General features: G+C 44.0%; 1 protein-coding gene across 4 annotated transcripts in view; it reads right to left on the bottom strand.

Moving 5' to 3' along the window:
• Positions 1-13,249, bottom strand: part of Sec24AB (Protein transport protein Sec24AB) — a 51,969-nt gene extending 38,720 nt beyond the window's left edge. For 2 of the 4 annotated variants that reach the window (XM_077649187.1, XM_077649188.1), the window contains exons 1-6: positions 12,906-13,249; positions 11,817-11,891; positions 8,871-8,963; positions 4,326-5,098; positions 1,157-1,342; positions 454-560 (exon numbers count right to left, since the gene is read on the bottom strand). In XM_077649187.1, coding sequence (XP_077505313.1) covers positions 454-560; positions 1,157-1,342; positions 4,326-5,098; positions 8,871-8,963; positions 11,817-11,891; positions 12,906-13,236 — 1,565 coding nt within the window. In that variant the 5' untranslated portion in view covers positions 13,237-13,249. The remainder of the gene's footprint in view (positions 1-453; positions 561-1,156; positions 1,343-4,325; positions 5,099-8,870; positions 8,964-11,816; positions 11,892-12,905) is intronic. The other 2 variants (XM_077649189.1, XM_077649190.1) reach the window with 1 other exon arrangement.
• Between the last annotated feature and the right edge of the window lie 2,747 nt (positions 13,250-15,996).

Here is a 15,996-nt window from a genome sequence, read left to right as displayed (position 1 = left end):
CTTTTAAAAAATATTGAATCTGATTAACAACCAATTTTTATTATCTGTATTCACTTCACAGTGAAAAATCTCCTATTTAGACAGACCTAGTCAACGGTTCTGTGCTGTGCTTCAAGCTATATCAGATGCACATAAATTGTATGATGAAACTGCATGCCAGAGCAGTGCATGAATTTCGCCAATGTGTAGTCTGAAATATTTTGAGTCTACAGATGAGCACTTCCCATAACATAAAGTATAGACATGTGGTTTTGAGAGATGACACCACTTACCATCAAAAAAATTTTTAAAGATGAAAATTCCAGTCACTGAATTTGCAAAACAGAAACAAAGCAGTGGCTTTGCCGTGGCTTAGTGGAATGATAGCATCTTTTAATCGCACGTGGGTATACAAATCTGCATTAAAATATTATGCAAAGCACAGACTCAGCACAATGAGTAGTTAGCGCTTACTCAGTCGAGCAGTTCGCATTCTCGCCAGGCAGCGATGGCTTGGGTGGATCCTCTGGGGCCTTAGGCAGAATGTTGCGAGACTGGAGCAAGTTGCATGCTTCGTAGCCCTAGAAAATGGAGGAGGACAGGTAAAAAAAACTTTCCGATAGTTACGAGTTACATTTTTATGACGTGACATTCAGCAACAGCAGTTTGGAGAACCTGGTAACTAAAGTAATGAACTTTGATACCAGATTCTACATTTCAAGATAATTCAGGCAATGAAATTAACTTCCCGTTATTCATCATTTCTACTGATGTCCACAAACACAATACCATAAAAAAAAAAAGATACTGTGGCTCCTAACACACAATTCTGCAAAAAATGCTAAAATCCACAATTTTTTAGGGAATCATGGGAAACCAAGGGCCTTAAGGCTGGTTCACATGCAAGCAAATGAGCGATTGAGCTGCGCGTTGCCGCGAAAATTTCCAATTTATTAGAACATCGCTGCTCACCACCGCGAAGACTCAAAAACAGGTTTTTGTGCCGTGGCAGCAGGATTCACTAGGGTTTTCGCTTGCATGTGAAACAGGCCTTAGGCATGACTAGCATAACTGGAAGCCAGAGCACAACTCAACAAATAATGTGTTTGATACTCAGTTCCAGTTACATTGCATAAACAAACTTAAGTGCAAGAGCAAAAGGGGCATACAGTATTACCCAAAGCTTGTTGAAGCTGGCGTTGACACTTAGGCCAGCCATGCGTGAATGCAACTCGGGGTCGTAACCAGGTGCTCCACCAATGGGCGGCTCAAGAGGCGGCTGCTGCATTGGCTGCTGTTGGGCATTGTAGAGAGGGGGTGGAGGTGGCATGCTGCTATTGCCTACTGATTGACTGTAGCCAAACTGCACAAAATATTTAAAAAGCAGATAACATGGCAGTCAGGCTTCCACCACTACTGACAAAGCAAACAGCATTAAAAGAAAAGTGCAATGATTGAAAATGATATGCAGGGCTTACAAATACTTCGGCTACAAGAAATGCCTCAGCAGAGAGGCACCTAGTTAGATGGTATACAAGGTTGAAGTTCAATATGCAACTGAAATGTTTTGTGCAAGACCTTTTGCGTTCCACCCAAACAAGAATGTGGCGACTACAGCTTAGAATCGTGATTTTTTAGCCACTGCAGTGGTGAAAATGGCAATGAGTGTTTTGGAGCAGTCCTTGTAGCGGTACAAATTTCATTTTGGAGCAGGTGCCATCCGTTTTGTAGCAGTAACATATACATCCGAGTAGCAGCTTAAAAGAACTGTCTCATGGGTGGTACAAATTAAAAATACAGCTAAGCAGGCAACATGAGATGAAACTGAAATTGAGTATGACGAACAAGCCCCTGGAGGCCTATAGAAAATATAAATATGCTTTTTCATGCCTGTCAAAAATATGGCAACAAATGGCACAAGTCACATTAAAGGTGTAAAAAAAAAGGGAAACTCAATGGCACAGCAAAGATGTAGCAACAGGACTGTTGAAAATAGCTCTTTTCATCCACGACAAAAGCATCGCAAGCAGACAAGGAAATGGAAAGAGGTGTTCGTTATGACACACGACAGGAGCCGACAGTCAGCGAAAGCAAGGAGCATAGGGGATGTCTTTTATTTTTCTAATTTGTGGTTTCCGTCAATAGGAGACAAATAAAAGCAGAAGAAAAAACAACCGCATGCCACCCATGGGATCTGAACCCACGTCCTCTGAATTTCGTGTCCGGAGCTGTACCAACTGAGCTACGACAACGGCTGTCCAATCTTCTGCTTTCTTTCGGGGGTATTTATATGTAGTGTAACCAAACCTTGAGAGTGTTCACCAGTGCCACCCTCGTTCATAGCAGCGGCCTTCAGTTCTAATTGTCTTGTTGGCATTTCATTTGATGCTGATAGCACACGTCAATATGCACAAACACCCTGGCCTCAACACTTAGCAAGCACTAGTCCTGATCATGGCAGCACATGTTCACTATTCTGCGAAACCACATGTTCCTGGAGTAGAATGTGACTGACGTGGGGGCTGTTGACTCATATTAAGAAACCAAGGAAAGGACAGGGCAACTGTTGCACATTTTTTACACATCAAGCAACAGTTATGCAACATGAAACATCCCTCCAAAATTAAACACCATGTTATTAAATGACATAGCTCTGTATAAGCTACTGCTCAATATAGAAGACTAGGACATCGGTGTTTTCTGTAAGTGAGTTTAGGTGTACTATAACATGCAGTGACGTGCAAGTACAACCTATGGTAACGTGTTAAAATTAACACTAATAGAGACATGAACCTATTTTACAAACTGATTTCAAACTTCCGGATTTCTCAGAACCCTAGTTTAAAATACCAGTCATGAATAAGTACAGTAAAAAACCGGAATATAGGTCGAACTTTTTTTCAAAAAACCATGGTGAAAAGTCGACCCTCATCTTATATACTGGTCATTGGCGGAAAAACTACGGAAGTCTTGCAACAATGGGCGGCTAAACTCAACAGCGCCCCTCCATCACCATCGCCATCAGCAGCAGTGCCGCCATTTTGTATTTCCGTAGTTGCAAAACTATTTTGGTTCAAGGCTGATTTTTCACATTTTGTTTCAAAATCAGCGGAAGCTGACGGCAATTCACCATCGCCTTCAAGAAAAACGCCATTGAGTACGCGGAAGCTCGCGGCAACCTGATGGCCCGGTGTGAATTTGGAGTATCCGAAAAGAGCATTCAGTACTGGCGGAGGCAGAAGCAGCGTATTACAACTTGCAGCACACAGAAGAAAACATCATTTTGTGGGCGGACCGCCGCGTATCCAGAATTGGAAGGAAAGGTTGTGCTGCGTGCAAGATCGCTGCCTGTGACTGCCGAATGCATCCGCGTGAAAGCGGTAGAGAGTACACGTGCCTCTAGACTCACGAGGGCGCAATTCAAGGGCTCGCCATCCTGGGTGCAGTGATTCATGAAGAGGAAGGGCTTTGTTCTACAGCGCCGTACTTCTGTGTGCCAGAAACAAACACGCGGGTCAATGGGCGTGCGATACTGTTAAAAAATTGGCCGGGTGTACAGACGAGCAGCATTTTAATGAAAATAAATACTGTCACCATTGTGCAACCTGTCGAGTCGCATTTGTTTCAGGGTAAGGGTGTCTTTCGGTACTTTTTCCACTGAAAAAGATTTTTTTTCATTTTTAGAATTAGTTGGTGGGTTGACCTATATTGCGGTCCGACCTATAGTCCGGTTTTTACAGTACATGTTCTTATGAGGCACATGACAGTTCCTCAACAAAGCCTGAAATATCATATGTCTAGACAATCATTGAAGCCCAAAAAGTCAATGGGTAACTGCATTATTGCTGGACACACATAACAATCACAATGAATAACAGACACTATCCTATGTCTAGACAATCATTGAAGCCGAAAAAATCAATGGGTAACTGCATTATTGCTGAACACGACATAATAATCACAATGAATAACAGACACTGACTGATATTACCTTTCCATTTCTGCACAGATAAAGAAAACCGCTTTTCCGAGGACACTGCCGAATGGCAACCAATGTGCTTCATCTCCTCCACTACCATGTAAACCGCACATAGCATCTGTCACTGACGCTCCCTAACCACAGCACTAGTCACCGAAGCAGACGTGAGGCCATGCTGCCATGCTGTATCGCAGACACTAGTTGCTTCTGCAGAAACTGCACTACAGCCCTGAAGGTCTCGCAAAAATATTAACACAGCCATTTCAACAGAAAGGTACCACCCCAGTGGCCTTGGCCTTTTGCAACTTTTGTAACAGGTGTACCTTTATACGCACACCAGCCAATGAACACATAAGTGGCTCCCCACCTGCTGCGGATACGACGGCCTCCCGTGCAACGTCTGAAGTTGTGCAGGTGCACCTGAAGTGGGTGGTGGACCAGGGTAGCCGGGTCTCTGTTGTGGCGCTCCAAGCGTGCTACCCTGAGGCGGCTGAGGCCCGAATCCTTGAGTGTGTGTTCCTGGCTGTGAAACAGAAGCCGGGGCCATGCCGGGCCCTGCCATGGTAGGGCCTGCCAAGCCTGCTGTTCTGGGGCCAGGAAAGGATGCTCCACTCACTCCCGATGATGGTGGTGGGAACTGAGAAGAAGGTTGGGCTGGCACAGATGTGGGAGGGACCGCAGCAGGTGGGCCAGGTACTCGATTTGCGCCTGGAAGTGTGTGGGGACCCGGAACAGGTGGGGGGCCCGACACCGGCCGAAAGCTGGTCGGAAGTGGAGGCTGGCCTTGAAATGAAGGTTGAGTGCCTGCTGCCAAATGCTGGTTTGAAGAGGCTGCATGCACACCCGAAGTGGGAGGTCCAGGGAAAGCAGAGGAAGGATTGGACACTGGATATGTGCTGCCAGACATAGAAGTAGGAGGAGGTGGGCCAATAGGCCCTGACACTGGTGTGGGCCTCTGGAGGGAGGTCCCAGAGACAGGAGGCTGCCCAATCAGTGGTGGTCCAGGTTGCGGCACTATCCTTGCAGAAGGCGGCATATTTGACCCCTGAGGGGTGGGTGGAAAAAAGCCTGCTGGTGGTGGAGGGCCTCTAACAGGTGGGGCCGCTTGGCTGGTACTAGGGTGCATGTAGCTGATGGGGCCTTGAGTGAAGAAAAATGACAAAAGTGTCACTCAGTTGACAACACATACAACTGACACCACTATTAATAGACAATGCACAAAACTATTTGGCTGTCTCTTAACAGTGTGAGTGCAGTGTCCATCTATCATCTTGCACTGACCAAACTTTCTGTGCATCATATGGCACTGGATATGTGCTAACTGTTCATTACTTTTTGATCAGAAGTTGTTACTTCTTAAAAGTGGTTTCCATTCCAGAAACGAAGGATACCATGTTCTTAACACCTTATCTGTAATTTAAACTTAGTGGGCTACAGATGCAATAGAATGCATGACTTCTTCCATTATGCTATCCTTTATCAGCTAAATTCCAGAACCGCTGCACTTTTTCAAAATGCAATTCTTGTGAGTAGGCTCTTGCAAACTCATTGACACTAGCTTCTCAGACACAACCAGGAAAGTGGTAAGCAACGTAAGACAGGTGAGGCCAGTTCACACAATTCTTATCACTTTTCTGGTTGTGTGGAACAGTGGCAGCAGGCATCAAGCTTTGTATTGCCACTGTATCCCATATGCCCAGAATGGTCACATAACACTTGCGGATGCAGCAACACGCATTGTATGGCTGCCGAGTTTCAATTGCACATGCCCAGAAAGACACAAATCTTGGTGCTACAGCATGCAAAAATGAAGCTTTTTTTTTTACTTCATGATCTTAGGTATGCCTTTTACAAACGTCCAGGTGCAAATCTTCGACAACAATCAGTTCCAAATTTTACAACTATATGCAGTTAAACTTCACTGTAACAAAGTTGAAGGTACTCTGCTAGTTCTTTATGGCCACTGCCTCATTATAGCAACTAGTCACATTGGCCACAACTACCGCGTACCAACATGTTTACCTACCACCATGCTGGCCAAGGACAATGTAGATACCATTTAGTCTGCTACTGATGCATGCTGGTGCCATTGTGGTGCCATGCGAAGAAGCCATCCAAAACTCTCAAGAGAAGCACCACTGCATGCCCACTTTTACTGCGGCTCGTATCAGCTTCGCTGCCAAGAAAACGGCTACAAATTCGGAAGCCATCTTCTCTTGCCCTCTTTCACTATTCCTCCAAGAGGCCCCAAAACATGTGCATCGAACTCCCCGACACCCCTGGTGTGGGCCAACCGAATATGTCAGCCTCGCCAACGCGCATTAATTCTTTATGTGCCCCGCATAGGCTTAAGTGCCTAGTCTTGAAGGTATAAAGTCGAAGAAGACAGGGAGAGACATAACCCGAATACACGCAATCATTTTCTCGGTAAGCAATTTTATTGCAAGTTTGGCTTAAATGCCCTGCATGATGCAAAAATATGCTGGTCTAAACACTGCCACCACACTTCTGCACATGGCAACAATGCTTTGTGGTGAAGAACAGGTGTGCAATACTGAATTAGACTGTCACTACTTTAACCACGACCACCTTCTGGTCAACATAAATTGCCTTACACTTTTATTTTCAGCCACTGCCACTCATACTGGCATTGTGAAACCAACGAGGGTTTGATACCGTCAAGCCGACCAAACACACCGTCTAACGGCCAAACCACACGTCAGGACCGCGCCGCAAAAACGGAAACTAAACAGAATCTGAACCAGGGGCAAGGTACAGTAAGGAGGTTGCAGAACGCAGAAACTGCAATGACCTTAGGAACTCTGTCCAAGTGCAGCGGGCTGTGCGCACTGTGCTGCCTGACACCGTTCATCATAACAGAACCTTTTTTTTTTGTGAATATTTTTTAAGGAGAAATCACCACTTTTTATAAATGATGTATGTGGCATCCCCGTACGCTTAAAACTAATGCACTGTTTATGTTTATCATGGCTTGTTTGTTAGCAATAACAGTTAAAGTACGAGTAATAAGCGCACAAATGGCCATGTTCAGTGTGGTGGTTGCAACATGAAATGCTACACTGTAAAAAAAAAAATACAACAGTGTACAAGTCAAGGGACTGGGCCGCCAGACAAAAAAGTAAACAGAGTCAAACCTCGATGTTACATTTTCCATTCTTTGTAACTTCGATTTCCACAGAACACCATGTATTTTAGCTTTATTATAATGAAATAGATTTTGTCACACTTTCAATGTAAAGAAATTTCATTGCTAGTTAAAAACGAACCCAAGAAAAAATTGTACCACGGTCGCAAGTGGTTGCGCGCGTACTGAACCACGTATTGGAGCTCATTTGAAAGTGGACACCGCCCAGCTGACAGATAAGAAGTGTATAGGCAGACAGCAGACAGAAAAGAGCGACAAGCGTGCGCACCACTGTTTCCAGTCCGGCCGTGCCTTCAAGCACTGAGATCATATTATTTTGAAACCAGTACCCATGGCTACATTGCAGTGAAGCACATCTCTGCAGACGTGCACTTGGTAGCCCGCAAGCTGTACCATGGTCTGGCTCTAGTGATGGGAGTACTGAGGATGGGGAGTTTCATATCTCAAGTATCGGTATCACTCTATGGCGCCGCCTCACGGCTCCGAGGGCCTGTCGCTCTACTGGTTTGCAGCAAAATCTGGACTGGGCATTCCCACACAGAACCCCACATCTTTGAATTAACCAGGCTGGTGTAGGCTGGCGCTTCGAATTATACGGTAAAATTAACATTAGGAATTACAGGACCATATAAATTTTTCAATTATCCAGGATTTCAAACTAACTAAGTACGAATTAGAGATTTTACTGTATTTCCTGCTTGCGACACACTGCTTACTCCTTCATTTATAGAATGAACTAAGAAGGAAGCAAACGCTTCACAAGCTTCATAGCAAGATTTGACTGTATTAGCCGAGTTATTAAAACATTTCACCTATTTTCTTACGTTCACTACCCCTACATACACGCAGGCACGCACCACCAGTGGTACACACAAAAGCACAACTCATGGCTCGAACTGCTTAGCTTGCCGCTTGTGCGTTTCATTGTTCATCAGTCTACCATATCATCCCGTGGTAATACACACACAAATTACAATACTGTCACGGACAAATGACCACAAATGAGCAACAGCAAATGCAAGCAAAAGGGGAGATACTGATGAACAGGTGTTAAAAAATGAGTGCCTCATTTTCAATTATGATATGCAATGACCAGTCTTGTTGTGTGGTGGCTGCTTTCATATTCCCGTACTCACATTCCACATTTCCATGAAAGCACCCTCATTCACTAAAGAAACCTAATGAGCCTACTCAAATGGCAAAAAAAAAAAAGCTTCAGAAAAATATAGCCAAAATAAAGACAGCCCAAAACCAAGGGCAAATATCAAGATTACTTGAGGAAAAACAGGAACAGCACTTTAGAATGGCAGCACTCACATGAAAAATGATGAATGCTCTTGAGACCCATCCAAGCTCTCGTAATGTAAAAAATGATCACTAAGCAATGGCCTACACTAAGTGTGCAACAAGCAAGAAAAGTTCACTACCCAAGCTTCTAGACTGTGCACCACAGTACTCCAATGATGGAAGCTACGTCACCCTTACACAGTACCAATACTACAGCACTAGGCATCATGCCTAAGCAACCCTACTCTCGTACTGAACTCATTCTCAAAGCCACTGGTAGCTTTTCGAATTAAACTAATTGTTCTGCCCTGGCACAATGCAGTGAATAGCAACAAACACTGAACTATACAATTAAGCAGAAGAGTGCTCCAGAAGAGGAAAAGAAAACAGAACAAGCTCATGCAAAAACTAAATAAGAGCAAAACAAGCCGACAGGGACACAAGGGACATTAGACATACTCGGCCTGGGAGAAGAGAACTGCCCCTCCATGAAATCGTAACGCTGACTGGGAATTGGAGAAGCATTCCGTGAAGACTTCGCCGATGTAGGCTCTACAGGTGGGGAGGGCACAGAAAGGGATGTGGCAAGAGTTGTGATGCACGGTTAGTTTGATGATGTACCACGCAGGACAGAGGGAACATGAGAATGAAGAAAGTGGACAGTCCCATCACCACAAAGACATACACTGTGACAGACAACTACTGCGCCTGTTTCTGTGATCTAATCCACCCACACAGACGCGCAACTGGCAAAACCTAACCAGCTCCAATGCACTAATGTACACCACTTTCTACTGCATCTAACAACTATAGCAATGGGACATTGCAGAATGTTACAGAAAAACCTAGTTTCATAGGTTAGATGCATGACAATTCTACATCCTAATTCAGGTTCACCATCTAAAATCAAGTTTACCACATACTTCCCCACCCAGGCAGATGACCCAGGATAAATTTAGTATGGCACACAAGGCAGGAAGTCACAGGCATATGAAAACTGAACCAACTTTGCCCAGAAACATTTTTACTTCAGAGCTTTGTAGCAAAAAGCTTTGCCTTCTAGTATTCAGCACACAAAATACAGTTAAATCAAACTTAAATTGACCAAACTTGTCCGCCATCATCAGGCAATGTTTATCCAAATTACTGCCTGTCAAGCTCAAAAAACAAAAAACAATGTCACCGAAGTCCCTGTATTCAAATTTCGCTTTAAATGTAGGCGTTCGCAACATTCAAGATGGCCAACGCAGTCAGCCGTCTTAATGATTTATACAACAGCGGTACACGTGTCCCACTCGCTTCAAGTGCCAGCAAAAGGAAAATCGTGCCCCCACACACAATATTTTTACGTGCTGAATACTACTGAACTATCAAACAAACCATTCAGTGCGTTTTTAACTTTCGCTAATACTGCACCTTCTTGGTGACCTGTATGTTTTTTCAAGCACGGGTACGCAGTTCAATGAGACCCATCTTGGTGGGAAAAAGCTGGGCTTCTGAGCCTCCCTCATCAGTCAACTGCCTCATAATACTTCTTGAAGTAATTTTAAATTCTAATTAAGTTATCTTAGAGTATGTCCGAAAGACTGAGGTACAGATAAGTACCGAATCCGAGGTATTTTTATGAAATCACTGGTGCAACTGTGTACGTCTTTTTTTTTTTTTCACAGAACTAGTGGTCAAAACGGCTTGAAAGTGATGTCATTCAACCCCTAGGGACATCCTGAGTGCAATTTTAACTTATGCATACATGTGAGACGTGCATGTAGTTTGTGCATTATAAAGGGTTCAATATGTTCTCAGACTGGCCTTAAGTTTGTTGACAGATTATAAGAGAACCTCATTCAACATCCCACGCTGCTGAGGCCGAGAAACATGACTACCAAAACTGATCTAATAATAATAGTGCTTATCATGATGATGACAAATAAAATAGACAACTGTAGCCCATGAAAAAGTACATTTAATGTGCAGCAATTTGCAAAGGTATTCAGCAAATTACCCAAGCAAAAGTGCCTTCCGATATATTCGAGTCCATCACAATGCACCAACAAGCTAATTACATACCCCCCTCAGACGGGCAAACTTAGGGAAAATTCCACTGGTTGATACGAAGCAGCTTCGCCTGCTTCACAGCAGCAAATGCATGTTGCAATGGTAGACTGGGTTTGGGTTACTGTGCACACTAGTCATTTAGGAGCAACCCACTACACAGCAGAACACTCTCTCTCGATTCAGTGAAGTGAGGTGGATTTAGCCGGAACTCCAACGATGCAGTGTCATCATTTCCAGTGTGGCCAGGCCAAGCTTGCCCATTTTTAGCATGGTTTGAAACGTCAAGGGTTAACCCTGGGCATTTCTTTAGATTTCTCATGGCGTCATCAGATCAAGCAGTTACACTTCTCGGCCCAATTAATTCAGAAAATGGTTAAAGGAGCTCAGAGAACAGCGCCACTGACGATAGCGAAATGTATGGCTCCTTAGATGTGTATTAAAAGACTGTTTCCTCAATCACCTCACAAATGGTACAGAAATCACCAGCTACATCGATGCCACAGCATGCAACTATTCAGACCAAGCAGTATGCACACATATACTGGGCATGCACTATTTCCTGGTGCTCAGCCCTGATTGTCAGTGACCACTGGACATAGCAAAATGTGGTGCATCTCACAAGCTAAGCACAAGATATGACTGCCATCATCGCTGGTAAAGCAAAAATGTGCGGCCATATGCCAGGCCCAACTTCTGAAACCAGTTGCACATGAGCACTTCTGTTGGGCTCTCTGCCAGAGCATGTTTGTGTTTTGCTGGCCAATCAGAATTAGGTCACCCTGCAGCAGATTCAGTCACTCTGGTTCAGATTAAGCACCCTACCCCAAACCGACTAGTTTGGTTTATGGGGCTTGAACGTCCCAAAGCGACCCTGGCTATGAGGAACGCCGTAGTGAAGGGCTCCGGAAATTTCTACCACATAAGGTTTTTTAACATGCACTGACCTCGCACGGTACACGGGCCTCTAGAATTTCACATCCACCGAAATTCGACCGCAGCGGCCGGGATCGAACCCGCGTCTTTCGGGTCAGCAGCCGAGCGTCATAACCACTCAGCCACTGCAGCGGCCCAAACTGACTAGTGGAGATCACCATTAAAGTTGTGCATTTGGACTAAGTGATGTGAGGCAGTGTACTCAGTCACATAAGTAGTTTCAGCAACACTCACTGCAAATCATGCTCAGCAAGTTCTACAAACTGATTTCATTCATTCCAATGCCCAGTCTCAACACCATTGCTTCAAAAAACAGGCAAAAGTAAAAACAAGGAGTCTGAACTGGTCACAGAGCTGGCCAAATTTTGATGGAGCAACAGATATTGTGCGAAGAAAATGAACCAAGCAAAGCCTTACCGGATGCAGTAGGTGTCACCAGAGGACTTGACCCTGGCTGCTGGTAACCCTGGTTTACTCTGCTTGATGCCACACCTGCATCAAGAGCATTAACTTAGTTTAGCTGCCACCAAACAGCCGTCGCCCACACAATGTGACAGGACACCTTCGCCTGTCCACACACACACAGCAAAGCATCGTCTAACTGGCCTACATGAGCCATCTACAACGTGCAAAAATGTATTCATGGTATTATTGTGGCTAAACTTTTTTCACTGAGGCTTCATACACATCCACTTTCCCAGAATTAACATTAAACCATTCACGTTCAACACAAGCACACATAATTTTGTCAGACTAGGCAGTTACAAACCGAGAAAGTTTTTCTGAACTGCTAGTCCCTATCCGTGCATGTTCAACCCAGTTTTAGGCACAAGACCCTCCTTCTCTACATGCCTTAAAACTTGTTTCACATGCAAGCGAGAACGCTAGCAATTCCTGCTGCAGTGGCATAAAAACCTGTTTTGAGTCATTGCGGCGGCCCGAGCGGCCAAAGCGACGAGGTTCAAACAAGTTGAAAATTTTCGATGCCACGCTCCACACAATCGCTCAATTCGCTCAGTCGCTTGCATGTGAGCCAGCCTTAAGGGGACCCTGAAACAGACCTATCATTAGAAACACCACAGAATCAGTAAGGCACAAGGAATCAAGGCCAAAATTTTTAGCACTTGCAGTTCTTCTCAATTAAAACTCTTTCCTCCATTTTCACTCACTTTGCACCACTGTGAGTGACACTGTTTATCAAGGCAGCACCGGATTGGAAATGCTTGCAGTAACCATTCATGGTAAGTTAAGAGTGGCACAGAATAGGCAGCCAATATAGGCACCTGTGCCACACAGTTGACTACACCTGGCTGATAACTGTCTTGAGATACTGATGGTGACATATGCTATCTACCCCCCAGATGTGTTGACTCTACAACTCCCCATCTCAAGGAGCGAATCAGGGTCCCTTTGATCCAATGCTTGTGAATTTGTGCACATATAATGCCAATACTGCAACTGGCTGTTTCTCCCCCAAGGAGTGATAAGACAAGCTAAGCTGCCCACCTGCAGGGCTCGAGGAAGGCACTTGCTGCTGGTGTGAGGAGACCTTGAGTGAGGGTCCATTGGTGTACCCCCCACCCAGGTGTGTCCAGCTACCATTTACTGTGGGGCCATTTGGCTTTGACTGCATTGGTGGTAGCTGGGCCGCACCCGCTGAAGGTGGAGCTTGAAGCAGTTGGGCTTCCTTGGCTACATGGTGGGCACTGTCCCCATAAGGTACCGCATGGGGACTTATGCCCTCTGCGACCCCAGATGCGGGTGGGCCTGGTCGGCCGTACGGAATTGCCCCTCCATAGGGCACACCTTGACCACCTGGCATTGCCATTCCCTGCATACAACAAAGGTCATTTTAAGATGCAACGTACACAGCCTGCCTCTCATAAGGTGTCACAAGCAAAATGCAGCTGTCCAACAGCTGCATCAGTTATCAGCGGGACACGTACATACCACTTTTTTATAATCATGTTTTGAGTTGAGTACAAAACTGCTGCATCCAATGCTTTCAGACTTCTAGCATACCTTGTGGATGTTCAAAGAAGCTTTTTTGCTTTCATTTTGATGGTATTCACCCAGTGGCAGCACATACCCTTATCACAAATGAATTGGTCCGCTCGTGTGCACTGCATGCTGTTGACAAGAGATTTTGGCGCTCTCTCCAGCCGGTACACCATAAGCGGTAATTGTCAAGTTTTTTTACTCATGAGTTCCTAAATGTCCTATTTACATTGTTTTCTTTCCTGTCCTGCCCAATCTGGTTCCTTAAAAATTTGTGCAACACATATTTCACAACTTTTCATTGATATATTTCCTATATAAGTTTTTATAGGCAAGTGGTGCTCAACAAAAACAAGAGAAGTCAGGACACGATTCACCTGCAAAGTCTGTGGAGTGCCTTTTTTGTGTAACTTGTTTCCTGTCACCTCATAATAGAAACTAGTCTCCTGCAGGCATGCCCATGTTTTTTGTCGGAATGTCAACAAAGAGTAGAATGGGCGGAAAAAGGAACTAAAAAAAATTTCCCAGCCCACACCTCCGAATGTCAAAAGCAAATGGATGTCACATTACAATCTTTCGTTATCCGTCGGCATCAGTATATATAGCAGCGGTATACACCACCTTGCCCAGGTCATTGTTTAATTTGTCTCAAAATAAGTCTATTCCATAGTGCCGTAAGTGAAGAACCTAATTTTTGAATATGTAAAACATCAAGTTCAGTAGAGCACAATCCAGTGTTCCAAGCCAACAATTGTCCGCAGCAAAGCAAATGAAGTGAGCACCACTCAAAATCACTACAGAAAGCTAACAAAAAAGAAAGATAATAAGCACTAAGGTACAGCTAGAACAACTTCAATGTCACTGTGATGATTCAATGCAGTGCCTAAGATGATTTACAGCTAGCACAAACAGCAGATAAAAGAAAATACACAATTTAGAACACATGCAATGCACAGCTTCTACAACTGCCAAAAAACACGGTATTTCCCAGCACTGATTATGACAAGCTGCACTAAGTAACTATATCCAGCTTGCAACATAAAAGAACTCTTAAAGACTTTTGGGGAGACTTGTATTGGCACAAAACTTTAAACACTGTGAATGGTTTCGGTAAATGCACTTTGTTTTGACTGCCTACCTTTCAGCCTAATTCTAACTTAAAAACAAAAATGTTTTGGGTACTCTACAGGAGACTTTTGTGTCTTGCACAGTAATATTAACTACTGAATTTCAAAAAGCAATGCCAGAGCACTGTACTTCCTAAAAATTACAGGATTGCACTTAAGTTTGCTTAAGAGCGGAAATGCGAAAGCCTTTCCATGATGTTTCCCTTTCCTCTTTCTCCCTCCGTTTGTCATTTTGAATCTTTTTATTTTTATTATTTGAAGTGTTGTTTTATTTTTGTATTTTTAATTCCTATCTCCTTTTTATTTGTTTTATTTTATTTTTATACTAAGTAAGCCTTCTCACGCATTTACATTGTTTTTCACGGAATCACACAAAACCTGCTTAAAACATAGCATTTATTTTCATTAATCCAATTGCTTAACTAATTATAATTCATCAACTAAACTTTTCCCATTTCAAGATCTACTCACGCACTACATAACACAATCAAACTTTTGCACATTTATCTCCACAGAATGACAGAATCGTGCGGACAAAATTTATGGACACTTTTTGCTGACGCGACATAACCGTATAATGCTTTCAAATTAAAAATAGAAGCAAACCTAAACTGAAACAGACGCATTCCACCAATACGACAGTGTGGATGATGTTACAACATTCCCATGAAACCAAGGCCACCGTCATTTGATCCTGCAGGCGCAAAGCTCAAATGACACTAGACTGGGTACAGCACACAAGAACTGCTGTTACTTCTACATGCAGAATCACACCGGTTTCACAGCTGAAAGCACTTGGCATATGTCCTATTGGAAAGCAGAGGCAGATGACTGTTTTTAAGAGAGAACTACCCAGAAGAAGAAACTATGCAAGGGTTAATTAGAACCAAGACAAGTATGACAAAAATAGCTTCAGTCAAAGAAATGAATGAACCTGAACGAATAAGCAAGGACTCATGCAACAAAATGCTATCTTTGGAGGCTATGCATTATGATCCACCAGTGTCACAGAAGTGTTTCCTACCGGGATGATGCTCCTGTGTAACTAAGCACAGTTGCCTGTGGTAACTATGGTTTACATGACTCCAGTTCACCCACAGTGCTGTTACTATAGTCCCTAGAAATACTTGTTAGTCTGCCGTCTCCACGCTCCTCCCTATAGAAAAGAGTGTCCACGCTTTTAACGCGCGTTGTGGCGTTGCTGCACATAATCTAAGTGCAGTCAGCTATGCTGCTGCCATCGTGTTGCTCCAATGCAACAATGCTGTGGGCAGTCGTGGTTGCCAGTTTCGAGTGTCTGTTCTTTTGCCTGTCACGATGGGACCGCTTTAAGCCATGCTTGCATGCATAATTTATACAGGCTGCGTTAAGTGGAACCCTCATCAGCCAAGCAAACTTCCGCAGCCACCTTCACAGTCAGTCCAGCAAGAAAAATCCTGCTTGTTCTTTCATAAGCAATGCTGACTGCAACA

Source organism: Amblyomma americanum, chromosome 1, assembly GCF_052857255.1.
Source record: "Amblyomma americanum isolate KBUSLIRL-KWMA chromosome 1, ASM5285725v1, whole genome shotgun sequence".
NCBI lineage: Eukaryota > Metazoa > Arthropoda > Arachnida > Ixodida > Ixodidae > Amblyomma > Amblyomma americanum.
This window is presented reverse-complemented; position numbering and strand designations above follow the sequence as displayed.